Below are 19617 nucleotides of genomic sequence, written 5' to 3'. Positions count from 1 at the left end.
GAAGGTAATTCAGCAGACAGTTATGTCTGATTCTTCAAGATTTGAGGCAATATTTTTACTTACCCAACACATTAAGGCTGAAACTTTTGCTCTTGTCGCCAGCTGTATTAGAAGCCAAACATGCATATCTTCCAGTATGTGACACTTGGGCATTGGTAATTTTAAGAAAACGGCCACCAGACATAATGTGATGGGTGTCATCTTCTAGGAGGAGTTGTCCATCTTTGTGCCATGTAATTTCTGGCATTGGATTCCCTGTAACAAAAAGCCACTTTTGAGGGATGGCTAAAAATTATATGCCTACAACTGATAATGAAAAGAAAGCATTTTCACTCATTTTCCTTTATATTTAATATCACACTTGTAAAACAATGCAGTAATCATTCATTTTAAAATAAGTTTGTAAACATAATTTATAATAACGTTCATGCCATAATTTTTTAAATTCACAGATTACAAGCCATTTTCAAGTGAAGATTAGTTTGATCTATAAGTGAAATAATTCCAAGTTAGTCTTTGTGTTTAGTTAAATAGTAAAGTATACTTTAAAAAGAATGGGACATGCATTTTTATTAAAATTATTACTCATAAATACATTCACATTCATATTAAATTTTTAAAGGTTTTATATTTTTAAAATAAGCAATAGAAAAGGAAAAACTTTGAAATAAACAATTCAACAAATAGATATTTTCAGTTTATACCAGGATTCTAGCATACATATATATAATAGGTAGATAGAGATATAGATATATTTATTATTCCTTTAATGGAATAATTCACCTATGGAAAAAGATATTTTTGTTTTAACATGAGACCTATGTTAAATGTTAATTTTTAAGTTGCTCAAATAATTAAAAAAATTTAAAGCCATAAAAACAAGTTCTATTAGGAAAAAGTACTAGGATAATATATTAAAATTGGAAGGCTTGGTCATACCAACCATGGAGCCTGTTCTATAGCCCTACCCAGGCAGGAAAGCGAATTTGCAGGCCTGCCCAACTGTTGAAATATAGCACCCAGTCCCACCTGACAAGGAAGCCTAATCAGAGAATCCAGGCAACCACAGAACCTATCCTACAGCTGCACTCAGTCGAGAAACCCAGTGAGCAGAACTCTCCAACTGTTTCCAGTCAACATCAAACCCTACCTGCTAACTTCAGGGCTCAGGCAGGGGCCTCAAACTTACGGAGACCATAGAAACAAGCCCCATCTGCAAGGATGCTACCAGATGACCCATGAAGAACATCAAGCTGTACTGACTGGTGAATGACTGTTTTTGCCAAAGTGAACCTATAAAGCCTAGAAGAGGAGACCCTTGACTCCAATGTGTAGATACCAATGCAAGGAATCAGGTAAAAAAAGACACCATCAAAGGAAACTAATTAAATTCCAATAATGACCCTAAAGAAATGGAAATCTGTGAACTAAGTGACACAGAATTCAGAATAATCTTCTCAAAGAAGTTTGGTGAACTAGAAGAACACAGACAACTAAACAAAATTAAGAAAACAGTGCATGAACAAAGAAATAGAAACCATCCAAACAAACAGAATTCCTAGAGCTGAAGAATACAGTGACTGAAGTAAAGAATTCAACAGAGAGCTTCAACAGTAGACTCAACCAAGAAGAAAAAAGAATTAGTGAACTAGAGGTTAGGTCATTAAAATTATCCAGTCAGAAGAGAAAGAAAAAATGAATGAGAGAGAGAGAAAAGAAAGAAAGAAGAAAGAAAGAAAGGAAGGAAGGAAGAAAAGAGAAGAGAAAAGAAAGGAAGAGAAGGGAAGAAAAAAAAGAAAAAGAAGAAAACAATGAAGAAAGCCTATAGGACTTACAGAATACTACTAACAGAAACAATATACATATACATTATGGGAATTCTAGAAGGACAAGAGAAAGAGAAAAGGACAGAAAGTATATTTAGAGTAATAATGTATGAAAACTTCCCAAACATAGGGAGAGAAATGAACATTCAGATTCATGAGGCTCAAAGGACCCCACATTGGTTGAACTGAAAAGGGCTATACTGAGACACATTATAATCATATTTTCAAAAGTCAAAGACAAAGACAGAATTTGAAAGCAGCAAGAGAAAAGTATATTACAAGGGAACCCCCATAAGACTTTAGGCTGATTTTTCAAAAATAAGACCTATTTTGTATGCCAGGAAAGAATAGGATAATATATTCAAAATATTAAAAGAAAAAGGAACTGTCAATCAAGAACACTCTAGCTGGCAAAGTAGGAGGGAAAGATAAATATTTTCTTGAACAAACAAAAGTTGAGGCAGTTCATCACCACTGGATCTGCCTTTCAAGAAATGCTAGGGACATTCTCAAGTGGAAATGCAAGGATGATAATTAATGTTGTAAAACATATGAATGTGTGTACAAAAAGTCACTGGTAATGGAAAATATGTAGTTAAAGTTACAGTCTCTATGATTGTAACAGTGGTGTGTAATTCATTTACAACTCTAGTTTAAGAGTTAGAAAGTAAACGTATTTAAAATAGTTATAATAATAATATATAATAATAATAGTTAAAATAGTTATAACTACAAAATAATTTGTTATTGGATACCTGTAAAATGTATAAAAACCGCCACATCAATAACCTAAAGTGTGAGGGGGAGAGAGTAAAAGTAAAGTTTACATATACTGTCAAAGTAAAGTTGTTATCAGCCTTAAATAAGATATAAGATATTTTATGTAAGCCCTATGGTAAAGAAAAACCTATACTAGTTGCATAAAAGATTATGATAAAGGAGTCAAAGCATACTGCTACAAAAAAGTCATCAAATCACAAAAGAAAATAGCAAGGGAAGAGGCAAGGAATAAAGGATCAACAAAACAACCAGCAAACAATGAACAAATGGCAATAGTAAGTCCTTACCCATCAATAATTACTTTAACATAAATGGATTAAATTCTCCAAAAGACAGGATGACTGAATGCATTATAAAAAATAAGATTCACTAATATGGGGCCTATAAGAGACTCACTTTAGCTTCAAAGATACACATAACTTCAAAGATACACATAGACTGAGAGTGAAGGGATATAAAAAGATATTTCAAGCATATGGCATAAAAAGATATTTCAAGCATATGGCACCCAAAAGAAAGCAGGAATAGCTGCTTTTATCTCAGACAAAATAAACTTAAAGCTAAAAATGGTCAAAAGAGACAAAGAATCATTATCATTATGCAATGATAAAAGAGTCAATTCTCAGGAAGATATAGTAACTATAAATATTTATGCACCCAACATTGGAACAACTAAATATATAAAATAAATATTAATAGAATGAAAGGCGGAAATAAACAGCAATACAATAACAGTTGGGGACCTTAATATCCACTCTCAACAAAGGAAAGATCATTCAGACAAGAATCTGAATAAATCTAACTAAGGAAGTGAAAGTTACCGAATGATGAAAGGAGTTGAAAAAGACATGAATAAATGCAAATATATCTTATATTCGGATTGGAAGAACTAGTATTATTAAAATGTCCATACCAGACTAAGAATCTATACTCAGAAAACTATAAAGTACTCATGAAAGAAATTGAGGAAGACACAAAGAAATGGAAAAATGTTCCATGCTCCTGGATTGGAAGAATAAATATTGTGAAAATGTCTATGCTACCTAAAGCAATCTACACATTTAATGCAATTCCTATCAAAGTACCATCCATTTTTTTCAAAGAAATGGAACAAAGAATCCTAAAATTTATATGGAACCAGAAAAGACCTCGAATAGCCAAAGGAATATTGAAAAAGAAAGCCAAAGTTGGTGGCATCACAATTCCGGACTTCAAGCTCTATTACAAAGCTGTCATCATCAAGACAGCATGGTACTGGCACAAAAACAGACACATAGATCAATGGAACAGAATAGAGAGCCCAGAAATGGACCCTCAACTCTATGGTCAACTCATCTTTGACAAAGCAGGAAAGAATGTCCAATGGAACAAAGACAGCCTCTTCAATAAATGGTGTTGGGAAAATTGGACAGCCACATGCAGAAAAATGAAATTGGATCATTTCCTTACACCACACACGAAAATAGACTCAAAATGGATGAAGGATCTCAATGTGAGAAAGGAATCCATCAAAATCCTCGAGGAGAACACAGGCAGCAACCTCTTCGACCTCAGCCGCAGCAACATCTTCCTAGGAACATCACCAAAGGCAAGGGAAGCAAGGGCAAAAATGAACTTTTGGGATTTTATCAAGATCAAAAGCTTTTGCACAGCAAAGGAAACAGTGAACAAAACCAAAAGACAACTGACAGAATGGGAGAAGATATTTGCAAATGACATATCAGATAAAGGGCTAGTGTCCAAAATCTATAAAGAACTTAGCAAACTCAACACCCAAAGAACAAATAATCCGATCAAGAAATGGGCAGAGGACATGAACAGACATTTCTGCAAAGAAGACATCCAGATGGCCAACAGACACATGAAAAAGTGCTCCATATCACTCGGCATCAGGGAAATACAAATCAAAACCACCATGAGATATCACCTCACACCAGTCAGAATGGCTAAAATTAACAAGTCAGGAAATGACAGATGCTGGCGAGGATGCGGAGAAAGGGGAACCCTCCTACACTGTTGGTGGGAATGCAAGCTGGTGCAACCACTCTGGAAAACAGCATGGAGGTTCCTCAAAATGTTGAAAATAGAACTACCCTATGACCCAGCAATTGCACTGCTGGGTATTTACCCTAAAGATACAAACGTAGTGATCCGAAGGGGCACGTGCACCCGAATGTTTATAGCAGCAATGTCTACAATAGCCAAACTATGGAAAGAACCTAGATGTCCATCTACAGACGAATGGATAAAGAAGATGTGGTATATATACACAATGGAATACTATGCAGCCATCAAAAGAAATGAAATCTTGCCATTTGCGACGACGTGGATGGAACTAGAGGGTATCATGCTTAACGAAATAAGTCAATCGGAGAAAGACAACTATCATATGATCTCCCTGATATGAGGGAGAGGAGATGCAACATGGGGGGTCGAGGGGGTAGGAGAAGAGTAAATGAAACAAGATGGGATTGGGAGGGAGACAAACCATAAGTGACTCTTAATGTCACAAAACAAACTGAGGTTTGATGGGGGGAGGGGGTTGGGAGAAGGGGGTGGGGTTATGGATATTAGGGAGGGTATGTGCTATGGTGAGTGCTGTGAAGTGTGTAAACCTGGCGATTCGCAGACCTGTACCCCTGGGGATAAAAATATATGTTTATAAAGCTGTAAAAAAAAAAAAAAAAGGAAAAAAGAAAGGATGAATACCCAAGTTTTGTAGCAACATGGACGGGACTGGAAGAGATTATGCTGAGTGAAATAAGTCAAGCAGAGAGAGTCAATTATCATATGGTTTCACTTATTTGTGGAGCATAACAAATAGCATGGAGGACAAGGGGAGATGGAGAGGAGAAGGGAGTTGAGGGAAATTGGAAGAGGAGGTGAACCATGAGAGACTATGGACTCTTAAAAACGATCTGAGAATTTTGAAGGGGTGGGGGGTGGGAGGTTGGGGGCACCAGGTGGTGGGTATTGTAGAGGGCACGGATTGCATGGAGCACTGGGTGTGGTGCAAAAATAATGAATACTGTTATGCTGAAAAAAAAAAAAAACACAAAAAAAACACACTGATTTTTATTCCTTCATTTACTATGGAAATTATCTATTTTCAGTTGAGAAGCCAGCTTAGGGACTCAAAAACTGGGAACTAGGGCGCCTGGGTGGCTCAGTGGGTTAAAGCCTCTGCCTTCAGCTCAGGTCATGATCCCAGGGTTCTGGGATCGAGCCCCACATCGGGCTCTCTGCTCAGCAGGGAGCCTGCTTCCTCCTCTCTCTCTGCCTGCCTCTCTGCCTATTTGTGATCTCTGTCTGTCAAATAAATAAATAAAATCTTTAAAAAAAAAAAATGTCCATACCACTCAAAGCCCTTTATTTTCAACATAAAACACAAAGACAAAAACAAAGCCATTTATGGATTCAATGCACTCACTATGAAGATTCTAATGGCTTTTTTATAGAAATAGAAAAATGTCAGAAAATTCATTTGGCCCCAAAAGACCCAAACAGACAAAGCAATTCTGAGAAAGAACAAAGCTTGAAGGCATCAAACTTCCTGATTTAAAATTGTAATACAAAGCTAAGGTAATCCAAACAGTATGGCATTGGCATTTAAAAAAAAAATAGACCAATGGAACAGAATTATGCACAAAGAAATAAACTCTGGCATATAAGGCAACTAATATTTGGATAAGGGATTCAAGAATAGTTGACAGAAAAAGGTAGCCTCTTCAATAAGTGATGTTGGAAAAATTAGATATTCACATGCAAAAGACTAAAACTAGACCCCTGTCCTACACCAGTCACAAAACTTAACTTGAAATGGATTAAAGACTTAAGGGTAAGATTGGAATCATAAAACTCCTAGAAGAAAGCATAGGGACAAAACTCTCTGACATCAGCCTGAGAAAGGATTTCTTGGATATGACACTAAAATCACAAGCAAAAATAATAAAAATAAACAAGTGGGAGTCCACGAAACTAAAAAGCTTCTGCCTAGCAAAAGAAATCATTGACAGGGGCGCCTGGGTGGCTCAGTGGGTTAAGCCACTGCCTTAGGCTCAGGTCATGATCTCAGGGTCCTGGGATCGAGCCCCGCATCGGGCTCTCTGCTCAGCGGGGAGCCTGCTTCCTCCTCTCTCTCTCTGCCTGCCTCTCTGCCTGCTTGTGATTTCTCTCTGTCAAATAAATAAACAAAATCTTTAAAAAAAAAAAGAAATCATTGACAAAATAAAAAGGCAACCTATGGAAGCAGAGAAAATATTTGCATACCACATATCTGATAAAGGATTAATACTCAAAATACAGAAGGAACTTAATAACAAAAAGTCAAATAATGTAATTTTAAAAATTGGCAAAGGACCAGAATAGACATTTTTCCAAAGAAGACATACAGGTGGCAAACAGGTACATGAAAAGATGCTTAACATCTCTGATCATTGGGAAATGCAAATAAAAACCAGAATGAGATATCACCTTACACCTGTTAGAATGGCTATTCTCAAAAAGACAAGAGATAACAAGTGTCTGTGAAAATGTGGACAAAACTGTGCACAGTTAGTGGAAATGCAAATTGACATAGCTCCTACAGAAAACAGTATGGAGATCTCAAAAAATTAAAAACAGAATTACCACATGATCTAGTGATTCTCCTTCTGGGCATATATTTGAAAATACTGAAATCACTATTTTGAAAAGATATCTGCATTACCATGTTCACTGCAGCATTATTCACAATAATTTAAATACGAAAGCAACCTAAGTGTCCATTGACAGGTGAATGGATAAGGAAAATGAGGTGTGTATGTGTGTGTATGTATACAGACACACACACACATACACAATGGAATGTCATTCAGCCATAAAGAAGAAGGAAATTCTGCCATTTGCAACAGGATGGATGGACCGTGAGGGCATTAAGCTAAGTGAACAAGTCAGGCAGAGAAAACAAATACTGTATGATCTCACTTATATGTGTGACTTGATAAAATCAAAGCTCACAGCAACCAAGAAAAGACTGGCGCTTGCCAGAGACAGAGGAAGGTGGGGGAAATGGTTGAAGGTGCTCAGAAGGTACAAATTTCCAGTCACAAGACAAGTAAGTTCTGGGCCTGTAATGCATAGCACGGTTACTACAGCTAACAATACAGTATTATATATTTGAGAGCTGCTAAGAGAATCGATCTTAAAAGTTCCATCACAAGAAAAAAAACCTGTAACTACGTGAGATGATGAATGTTTAAACTTATTGTGGTGCTCATTTTGAAGTATATATTCATCCATCTATCTATCATCTATCTATATACATATAATCGTTATGTTGTACACCTTAAACTTATACATTGTTATATGTCAATTACATCTCAATAAAACTAAGAGAAAAAATAAAAAATAACTGAAAATCAAATGCCAATGTAAAAAAAAAAAAAAAACAAAAACAAACTAGACCTCAAGGGGAGGATGTTATAAAATTTAGTCGGCTGGTCCCTATGCAACAGTTGTTACTTACCATAACATTTCTAGGGAAAAAAAAATAGCAGGCTAAGTAATAGTATATAACACATTCTTTATATCCACCTTGCTTAAAGTAGAAACATTTCTTTGCTTACTTAAATTTATTGCTCATGCATGGCATATAAACTACAAAATAAGAAGCTAATCAAATTTCCCCTAAAACGCTGGCTTTCTGTAAGATGTTATGTGCTGCTCCCATTTTAAAACTCCATGACCATCTTTACTAAAAACAAACAAGCAAACAAACAGAAAACTAAAAAGAAACCCCAAACAGACTTGAAAATGTCCTCTTAGAGATTTATTTTCTTTTACTACAATAATACACTGCATCACTGGTAAAGATGGTAAAATTTGTTGGTGTAGGATGTAGGAGTATTCTTATTTCCACAGAATCTGAGAAAATTCCTCCTACACTTCCACTGGCCGTTCTCAACGAGAATTCAATTTCAAATGCTATTTATAGTAGTGTGATTTTTTTCTCAACTAATTAAGATATATAGTGTAGAAATAATCAGTGAGTGGAGAACAACACAAGTTCAAGAGCTAAGTCCCTTACCTGTCACTTCACAGGTCAGTGTAACACTCTGCTTCTCTTTTACCTTCACATGTTCCAATGTATTTTCACTCACAATGCGAGGTGGCACTAAAGAAAAAGAAAATTAAATGAAGAAAAAAATCAGAAAAAGTAAACAACAATTCTAACAGCAGTGTTGTTATGCCAGAGGCATCTATGTTTATATATTTATTAAGCTATAACTTTAAAACAAACCTCCAAAATATCATTATTTGTTTACCAGAATAATGTCATAAAACCATTTTGATCAATTCTAATTTTAAGATATAAACTTATATGTCATGAATTCAATTATAATGAATTTTATTGTAACAGAAGTTATAAAGTCTGGATAAACAAGTAAAAAAAATGTCAACAAGTTAATAAGAATATTTATTAGACATTTATTTCTCCCACTGTAACTTTGATAAGTATTCACGTTAAAAAAGTTATCAGAGTCTCAACAGTTGTGAACTGAAAAGACACAGCATTTCAGCCATTTTAACCCAACTAATCACATCCAAATTATTTTAACATTGAATTACTGCCAAGAGTGTCAGTCTAGGGGCCAACAAATACATAAATGTGAGATCAAGCTGTAGATAAAATTCAACTATATCCAGAATGTATTAAGCCAATTACATTGTTTTTCTAGATATTGAAAATTATAAAAATACCTAATACTGAAAGCCCAAAGATTTTCCTTTCTTCACCAGCTGCATTCCTTACAACACAAGTATACTGGCCAGCATCTTCTACTCTGGTCTGCATCAACCGCAGAGTCCTGCCTCCTGGGGAAGCAAACCACCAGATGACTCAAAAAGAAATCTGTGACTTTACCAGTTGGCTAAGTAATGCTCAATTTGGATAAAATTCAGTCAATATACTTCAAAGGACTTTAACATTCATTAATATCAAGCTTTTAAAAAATCATATGCTTTAAGCCTATAGGCAGCAGAAAAGATAATTCAGAAGAATTTTCTGGTTCAAAGGCTAAAAAATAAATACAATGCTAAGTGACAATAAGCAAAAATATGGAGTTTCAGAGATGTGATGTTTGAACATAATCTCAAGAGGCAAGCATATCTAAAGATTTATTTATTTATTTGAAAGAGAGAGAGAGAGAGCATGAGCAGAAGGGGCAGGGAGAGGGAGAGAGAATCTCAAGCAGACTCCACACTTAGCGCAGAGCCTAACATGAGGCTTGATCTCATGACCCTGAGATCACGACCTGGACCAAAACTAAGAGTCCGATGCTTAGCCAACTACACCACCCAGGTACCCCAAAGGCGAGTTTATTTCACTACAGGGAAGAGTTAAGAGACACCATTATAGGTAGAGTATGAATGTGGATATAGAGTAGAAAGCAGATGTGAGTTTGGTACTTAGAGGAGAGCAGGTGGAGCAAATAGAGACAGATGAGGCTAGCTGGGGTAATGGTTGGTAGATGCCCACAATGTGGGCCCTTGAATGCTACGCTAAGGAAACTGGACTTTACTGTGTTCACTTAAAGCTATGGAAGTGTGCAAACAAACAAACAAAAAAGACCTGTGCTTTTAGAAGGACAACTATGACAGGATGGTTGAGAAAAGATTCCCAGTTTGCCACTGAGTTGTGAATTGGGAATGTGAGAAAGGGGTCTACACCAGCATCCCAGATTGGGATGACATCAGTATGGGAGGAATGGGAGAAACCCCGAAGACCTGACTACTGGTTTCCAATGATGTCTCGTGGAATCCTAGAATTATTTCGATCCAAGTCTACAGGGGGTCCCTTGCTTCGCTCGTGCAATTCTGCTTTATTACTTTTTATACTTTGAACATCTATGTAATAAAGGTTATACTTCTTCATCCAAGAAATGCTTGCAGACTGAGAGGGCCACTCTCACATGCGAAAGGATGGGATTTGGAAAGAAACTCCCTCGAAGTACAAATGAAGAGGAGGCAGAAAATGGGCCTGACACAAAGCCTGCAGAAAACAAACAGGCACTGACAGAGTCCTTGAAATCTTTTGAGAAGTAAATTTTCAGGAAAAAAAAAAAAAAAAAAGTAAATCATGTCTTAGATTTCATAATACTTTCCTACCTGGTATATTTTTGCTTGAAACCCTGAACTGGAACTAAAACAAACCAAAATGGTAGAACATGAAATTTTCATGTGAATATTCACCTGGCTCTAGAGTTGTCAGGAAAGTCCATCTGTTTTCTCTTTTCCTAAACACAACAAGCTGTCACTGAGCTTTTCCTGGAAGCAACCTCCCCATCCTCAACTGGTTGAAAGGCAAACTCAGTAGTAACTTATTTACATAAACAAAGCTGATTAAAAGAATTCAATTCTTCCCCCCAAACTGCATTTAAATAAGGAAAGTTAAATACAGAAATTATCTAAACATGTCAAAAAAAACCCTCGTGTTAATTAGGCGAGGAGTCAAGCACTCACTGCTACTTCAGATGAATGAGACCATAACATGATTCCAGTTGAGAGATATTCAATCAGTACAGCTGTTAAGAGTTACTGCTAGCTCTGCGAACCTCAGCCTCTTGCCTCATGATCTTTCTCTCATTTCCTGGTCCTCTCACTTAATCCAGTGAAAAACAACAAAAAGATTGGACAGTAAGTTCTACTTAAATGGAGATGTTTCTTGTACCTATTAAATTCTTATAGCAGCTATCTGTTCTTGGCAGAAAACTTGCTAACAATGACAGGGTCTTCAGAAAAATACAGCTTTCAGAAAATCTGTACTTAAAATCGCAGGAGAATTAATCTTAATGGAATAGAAGTGTGCAGCAGACCAATGACCAAGCAAGTCATATGCCATTCATCTGATTCTCATTCATCTATTGCACAATACACATGTTCAGACTGTAAAACTGAATGACTCCTTTGGCAGCGTCACAAGGTCAAATACTTTTAATGTGTTCACTCAGGGATCTCCAGCTGCTAGTCAAGCAAAACAAGCAAAACAAAACTAAATAAAACCAAAATGCCACTCCCATAAATCTATAATAAGCCAGAGTTCCTCACTCTTTGTGATAGCGGTACATCACAACGATCTTGCCTTTTTCATTTCCAGGAGCCCTGATGTAGCTATTATATTTTTAAAAAGTCCTCCTTTTTCAGTGACTTCAAGAATTTTAAAAAGTCAAAGATATGAAGATAATTTCAAGATAGGAAGATAATGGGCTCAGGATTTTGGTAACCAAATTGTAATAAAACCTTTACCATTAGTATGCATTTCCTAAGATCAACAGAGACTGGGACACCTGTGCAAAGGAAAACAATGTAGTAAGGAAATAGGAAAATTCCCAGGATAGGGACACCTAGACCTTTCACCCAGTTGTCTATGGCAATGGCAAACATATATTGGATGTTACCATATAAGTAGGTGCTGTATTAACTGCTTTACATATGTACATGGGCCCATTTCATCTTTACAAAAACCGTAAGAGGCAAATACTATTAATACCTTCACTTTATAAGTTAAGAGATGGAAGTTAGCAAAGTTAAGTAACTTGCTTGAGATCATGAATCTAGTGAGAATTATAGGCAATAAATATAATAATGATAGCAATACATATTCTTCATCAAGCTTCTATCATTTACAGACCAACATCTTGAAAAAACAGAGGGACCTTATTTAAACCTAATTGAAACACTAGGAAAGGATCTTTTCTGGGAAAAAAAAAAAAACTCTTCAAAAGTGGAAATTTAAACTTCATTTGAACAAATCTGGAAGTAGAAGATTACTTACTCTTAAAAATAGTTCACCTTGACTTTAAACAATATAAATATTTTTTAAGTTGCTTATATTCAGACCGATATCTGTCCCTGGAATCTTCCATACTGGCATTGCTTTTAACCTCTGGAACTAGACACAACCAACATAATCTTTTTCTGTGTCATGGTTCTTCAAGTATTTGAATTTAATTTTCACTATGTAACCATAAGGTTTCACACAGTTTATTTTTCCAGGTTAAATACAATCAGAAATGTAAATTATTTTGTAATAATTTACCATCATGGCTACCCTTCTTTCAAAATATCGTCAACAAATCCTTCCTCTAGTCTTCCTAATGAGTAAGTTGGAATACAACTGGTCTCTTCCTTTTTTTATTCATGAAAATATATTTTATTAATGTGGTAAAATATTGCATTTATTTTCTTGATAACCACATTACACTGTTAATGCATACTGAATTACAAACACGATTCAGAGATCTTATATGAAGAATTCTGAAGCTATATGTCACCTACATTTTCATCATTTTTTTAAAAATTTATTTATTTGTTTTAGAGAGAGAGTGTGTGCAAGCAGGGTGATGGGCAGAGGGAGAGAGAGTAGGAGAGAACTCCCTGCTCAGCTCTAGCCCAATGCAGGGCTTGATCTCACAACCATGAGATCATGACCTGAGAGGAAATCAAGAGGAGGAGGCTTAATCCACTGAGCCACCCAGGCGCCCCTCATCATTGTTTTTTTTTTTTTTTTTTTTTTTTAATGTAAGCACAAGAGTTTATTTAACTTTCATTTTGTTAGGTTAAACACAAATGTTCCAGGGTGAGGTGTGTTTGAATTCAGATGTCTTCACTCAACACATTGGGTATTCTTCAAAGTGTTCAAGCCTTTTCTTAACCACAGCTTGGCACGATTGTTTTCTTGGTCTGTATCCAAAGCATTACTAAAGGGGTGAAGGGCAGACGCCTGGGGCATGGCATCAAGACCCGTCTCTTCATGCTCGCACGGGTCCATAAAGGACAAGCTAATACACTTTCTTACATAATCAGATGAGAAATAAGCTGAATAATGATAAAGTCCTAACTCACAGGAAACTAACTTATCCTGGAAATACAAAGATCACTCAGATGAAGTACTTGGTTAATGGAGATTTGTCATATAATATGGTTTGTTCTAGACTCTGGCTTCAATTTCAGCACTTCTTTTTGTCCTCACTTTTCAGATGGGTTGATACTCATTGAAGCATGAATGCTCTGACATCCCCATGATTTAAGTAATAAGCAAGTGCCAAGATTAATAGGATCTACAGATATCTGGAGATTTCCCTGCCTCCTTTTCATGTAGCATCTGATGTCCTTCTAAATATTTTTTTCTTAATAGGATCAGCATTAGAGTAAGCCACTAGATCAAAAAGAAAAAAATGAAATACAGAGAAATTAAGGGGAAACGGTGGCCATATTAAGCTAACCAGATTGCCAGGGTATGAAAATCTCTAATACCTGAGAGAATTCTCACAGAACTGCTAAGGCTGACAGGCCATCCATCTTTAAGCCAGGTAATGGAAGGCAGGGGAATTCCTGAAGCTTCACAAGTCAGAGACACTGAGTTCTTTTCCACGACACTGGTATTTTCAGGTATCCCATGGTTTCCTATGATGCTTGGAGGGGCTGTATGATAGAACAAATAAGAAAAGGAAAAGAAGTTAGCTAATATATATCAAACACCAAATCCTCAACAGCCTATGGTTAATAAGATAACTTCCATTGCCTGGTCAACATAAGCAAAATAAGTAATCAAAACAATGAGCTTATTAGAAGTAGCAATATTTTTAGTGTGACATTCCTGGAAATAAAAATGTTGCTTCTTCCCCACTCATAGCAGTAAATGACTTTCATATTGTTATTCTATTGGTGGTGAATGATTTTCTATGAGTCACTCATCTCGTCCGGTAAATCTCTAATATGGACACATGACCTTTTTATAGGCAGAATTTTCTAACAAGTAATTCCAATCCTAAAAATAAGAAGCAATCAAACAAAAAAAGATGCTTAATATTGAAACTTCTCTTTTACATTCTGATTATGTTAGCTTTGGCTCACATATTTGCTTCAAACTACAGGATATTAATACTGGACTTTGTGCACATCCTAAATGGATTCAGGTGATAAGATTGTCTATGAAATTTATCATTATTTCTGTAGATTTAAAAATTGTAGGGGCACCTGGGTTGCTCAGTCAGTTACCAATCTGACTCTTGATTTCAGCTCAGGTCTTGACCTCAGGTTGTGAGTTCAAGCCCCCATGAGTTAAAAATAATGCAATTCCTAGAGATTCTATCCAAAAACTGTTAGAACTAATAAATGAATTCATTAAAGTTGCAGGATACAAAATTAATACACAAAGTCTATTGCATTTCTCTATAGTAATAATGAAATATCAGAAAGTGAAAGTAAGAAAACAATCCCACTTACAATTGCATCAAAAAGAATAAAATACATGGAATAAATTAACCATAGAAGTGAAAGACCTGTATGTTGAAGACTACAAGACAATAATGAAAGAATCTGAAGAAGGCACAGATAAAAGGATTGGGGAATAATACTGTCAAAATGTCCATACTACTCAAAGTAATATGCGTTGTAATGCAATCCCTATCAAGATTCCAAAGGCATCTTCCACAAAAATAGAAATAAACAATACTAAACCTTATATGGAACCACAAAAGACCCAAATAATCAAAGCAATCTTGAGAAAGAACAAAGTGGGAGGCATCATGTTCTAAAATTTCAAACTATTTTCTGAAGCTATAGTAATTAAAACAGCATGGTATTGGCATAAAAACAGACATATAAATCAATGGTACAGAATAGAGAGCCCAGAAATGAACCCACTCATATATGATCAATTAATTTACAACAAAGGAGTCAGGCATATCTGCTGGGGGAAAGATAGTCTCTTCAATTAATAGTGCTGGGAAAATTGAATAGCCAAAGGCAAAAGAATGAAATTGGACAATTATCTTATACCATACATAAAAATGAATAATGGATTAAGGCTTGAACATAAGACGCGAAACCATAAAACTCCTAGAAGAAAACATAAGCCCTTTGACACAGGTCTTAGAGATGATTTTTCGAATGTGACACCAAAAATAAAAAACTACAAAAGCAAAAATAACTCTCGGCATTACATCACAGTAAAAACTTTCTGCACAGAAAAGGAAACAATCAACAAAATGAAAAGGCGACCCACTGAATGGGAGAAAATACTTGCAAATCATATATCTGATACGGGGCTAATATAAAAAATATATAAAGAATCCATATAATTCAATACCCCAAACAATCAATTAAATATGGGCAAAGATATGAATAATTATTTTTCCAAGAAAGCTGTACAGATGGTTAAAAGGTGCATGAAAATGTACTCATCATAATTAATCAACAGGGAATGCAAATCAAAAGCACAATGAGATATCACCTCACACCTGTTTGAATGGCTGTTATCAAAAAGACAAAAAAATAGCAAAGGGATGATGAAGAGAAAAAAGAATCACTGGGCCCTATTGGTGAAACTGTAAATCCATGCAGCCACTATGGTAAACAGGTTTTTTAAGGTTCCTCAAAAAATTAGAATTAGAACCACCATATGATTCAGCAATTTTACTTCTAGGTATTTATATGAAGAAAACAAAAACACTGCCTTGAAAAGATACATGCACCCCCCCCATGTTTATTGAAGCATTATTTACAAAAGCCAAGCAATGGAAACAACCCATGTCCATTGATGGATGACTAGATAAAGGAATTAAAGGATATATATATACAATGGGTTATTATTCAGCCATTAAAAAAAAAAAGAATAAAATCTAGCCATTTGCAACAACATGGAATTATCTCAAGGGCATTATGCTAAATGAAATAAGTCAGACAAAAAGATAAATACTGTATGATCTCTTAGAAGTGGAATCTAAAAATGGGTATCAAGGAGGGCACGTGTTGTGATGAGCACTGGGTGTTTTATGCAACTAATGAATTATTGAACACTACATCAAAAACTAATAATGTACTATATGTTGGGTAATTGAACATAATAAAAAAAGATACTGATAATAGTTTAAAAAAAACTAAAACTAAAAATAAATAAAAACAAACAAATAAATAAATACAACCAAGTTCATAGGTACAGAGAACAGTTAGCCATGGGGGGGGGGGGGCAAACTATTTTTGTTTTTGTTTTTAGTTTAAATAAACTGCATTAAAAAAAAGAAAAAATTAAAATTGCAATTCAAATTATATGCATATGAATAACAGTCCTTGAGTACATGTACACTTGGTCTATTCCTTTTGATATTTATGACTCATTAATTGGAATATTAAAGCTGACATCAGTACAACTCATGAGCAGCTGATACTGAGTCAGTAAATTCTAAGGAACCTAGGCTTATACTAACCAAGACAGCAAATTTGGAAAACATAGAATCAAGGGCTATTACTTGGGATAGCATTGGTTCAAAAGTACTTGAAGAAGACAATTAGACAATTAAACCTACTTTACTATGTGCTTTTCTGAGAGAACATCTAATGTCTGCCTGTTTCAGCAAGGGAAGAAATGGGAGGTCAAGCACAGAAGGATAAGTGATGAGACCGGTCCAGAGAAAAGGTGCATATGCAGAAAATCACAGACTACAAATAAAAGACTCAACACTGACGGCTTATGTTTCCCATCCAGGATGCTACAGAATATAATAACCAGAACACAGACTTATTGAGCTTTTTTATACTTACTATGTACACTTAAGTCATATTTTCTGTCAGTCATTCCTGCTACATTCACAGCAACACACACATAACGGCCTGTGTCAGATACATGAATGTTCTTCAGCTGAAGGATGCGACCTTCATCCAATATTTCCATTCCCCTTCCCTTTGTCAAAGGGCGACCGTCTTTCATCCAGGTCACTTTTGGCTGAGGAATACCCTGCACCTCGCACTCCAAAGAAATACTCTTCCCTCGAGTAACAATGATTTCAGTAGGATGGCTGCCACTATTGGATATAGTTGGTCGAACTGAAAAAAAAAAAAAAAAAAAAGAGTAAAGTAGAAAATATCTGCTTCAAGTCTTGCATAAGAATTTGTATCAGCCAAAGTTAAACTCATTTTTGATGTTGAAACAAAAAGTACTAAGAAAAGGCCCAGGGCTAATTGACATGGCATTGCTATACTGAGAGGCGGAATTCCTCTCCAATGTTTCTAAATGTGGCCATGCTTGAAATAAAGCTATCAACACAGTAAGAAAAGTTTTGTGTTTGCTACTTTTCCTGATTTTTAACAAGTTATATGCTTGAACCTGTCTTTCATAGCCCTAATTTACAGAAGCCTTCCTAGTATTAACATTAAAATAGATATGATAACCCCACTCACAATCAATTCCTTTCTTCCTTCTACCCTCTAGCCTCCATGACAGGAGTTGAAAAGCTGAGACTGTTTGTCTCAATCTTCCCTAAAAAGGAGGTGGCCACATGAATCAATTTGGGCCTATAAAATCTAAATAAAGATCTGCTTGGTAGGCGTGGGGGATGAGGGGAATGGGTTGGGAATTTTTTTGCTGTCCTGATGGAAGGAAAACATACCATTTCTTATCCTTACTTTTGCCTTCAATGTGGACTTGATACCACAGTTGCAGCAATGATCTTTAGACCACAGAGCTAGGAGCAGGAGAAGCCTAGATCTCCTGTCTTGATATGAGTACGGTTCTGATCAACTCCAGTGACTGCCAACCTCAGGCTTCTCATTATGTGAGAGAATAAGTCTCTAATTGGTTAACACACTGATCACCAGTTATTCTGTAGATTTGCTACTGAATTTACCTGATACTTATTCTAAGAAAAAAAAATTAGACCAATTCTAATACATAGGTATGTGGGGGAAGAAACATGGGCCAGTGTTAGCCATCTTGACGGCTAATGCCAGTCCTACTACAATCAAGCCATGTGACCTTGGTCAATCATGGGAACCTATCTGGGCTTTGATGACTACATATGCAAAATGGAGACAATAATTTTGTTTCACATCATAGTTCATGTAAAGGTTAAATGAGATACTGCGAACATTTAAAACACTTTAAAATCTTATACGAATTAAATATTCTTTAAAATGAGGTATTTTTACATTTTGCAAATATACCCTATGATACAATGCCATCTCTCCCCATTCCACACATCCACTCTCCTGCCCACAATACATTACAGCCACATTGATGGGTCTTTTATCAGCATGCTGATGCAGTACACAGCTGTGTTGTTAAATGAATAACAGACAGAAATAAGCAACTGTTGTTTATGTCAACACAGTTTAAATTTGTGAGTCTTAGGATAGGTATATTATAGCCATATTGCCTTGAAGGTATCTTAAAGATATAAAGAAAAAGCAAAAAGGAAAAACAGAAAGATTAAAAGGAAGTCTGGCTAATCAATAATTTACTGTAGACTTGCAGATCGTAGTCTTTCTTTGCAGTTCCAGCAACATTCGATGCCACACATGTGTATAGCCCTGCATCAGATTTTTCCACAACTGAGATCTGTAACTGTCTGCCTCCAGATAAAGTTCTGACTCGCCCTGCAGAATCAGTCAGCACTGGCAAGCCTGCAAAGAAAACAAAATGCCAGAATATGAAGCAAAAATATATAGCATTTTGTGTACACACTCTGATAAGTACGTTTATTTACATCTTAGTTCAAAGACCTAAAAGGCACCCATCATTTTTTTTCCTATTCACTGAAAACTTTGGTGCTTCTTACCTAAAAGACAGAAGACACTGTAAAATAATCCTATGCAAAAAGGAGGAGGAGAAGGAAGGAGAAGAGGGGCAGGAGGGAAAGTAGGTATTTACCAAGATTGTCTTCGGCAAATTTTTCTTTCAATCAACATTGCATTTGAAAGCATACTTAGAAAAATTAAGTAAAATCTTAAAACAGTAAAACAAAATTATTTTAAAAATCAACAAAAAAAACTGGGCACCTAAGTGGCTAAGTCAGTTAAGAGTCTGCCTTCAACTCAGGTCATGATCCCAGGATCCTGGGATCGAGCCCTGCCTCAGGCTCCCTCCTCATCGTTGCAAGTCTGCTTCTCCTTCTCCCTCTGTGATCTCTCTCGCCCTCACTATCTCTCAATTAAATAAATAAAACCTTAAGAAAATCACCTAAAATATAGATGA

At 35.8% G+C, this 19617-nt stretch overlaps 1 protein-coding gene across 3 annotated transcripts in view; it reads right to left on the bottom strand.

The window, feature by feature from the left end:
- The window catches only part of HMCN1 (hemicentin 1), a 477402-nt gene that overhangs the window by 125633 nt on the left and 332152 nt on the right, over positions 1-19617 (bottom strand). For all 3 annotated transcript variants that reach the window (XR_007123082.1, XM_047705087.1, XM_047705088.1), the window contains exons 44-49: positions 18885-19046; positions 17190-17471; positions 13902-14069; positions 9348-9461; positions 8674-8760; positions 64-255 (exon numbers count right to left, since the gene is read on the bottom strand). Coding sequence is in view for 2 of the 3 variants with exons in the window: in XM_047705087.1 (XP_047561043.1) it covers positions 64-255; positions 8674-8760; positions 9348-9461; positions 13902-14069; positions 17190-17471; positions 18885-19046 (1005 nt within the window). In the remaining variant the exon portion in view is untranslated. The remainder of the gene's footprint in view (positions 1-63; positions 256-8673; positions 8761-9347; positions 9462-13901; positions 14070-17189; positions 17472-18884; positions 19047-19617) is intronic.

This window comes from Lutra lutra, chromosome 15 (genome assembly GCF_902655055.1).
Source record: "Lutra lutra chromosome 15, mLutLut1.2, whole genome shotgun sequence".
Taxonomy (NCBI): Eukaryota; Metazoa; Chordata; class Mammalia; order Carnivora; family Mustelidae; genus Lutra; species Lutra lutra.
Note: the sequence above shows the minus strand (reverse complement) of the source record. Positions and strands in the feature narration are given on the sequence as shown.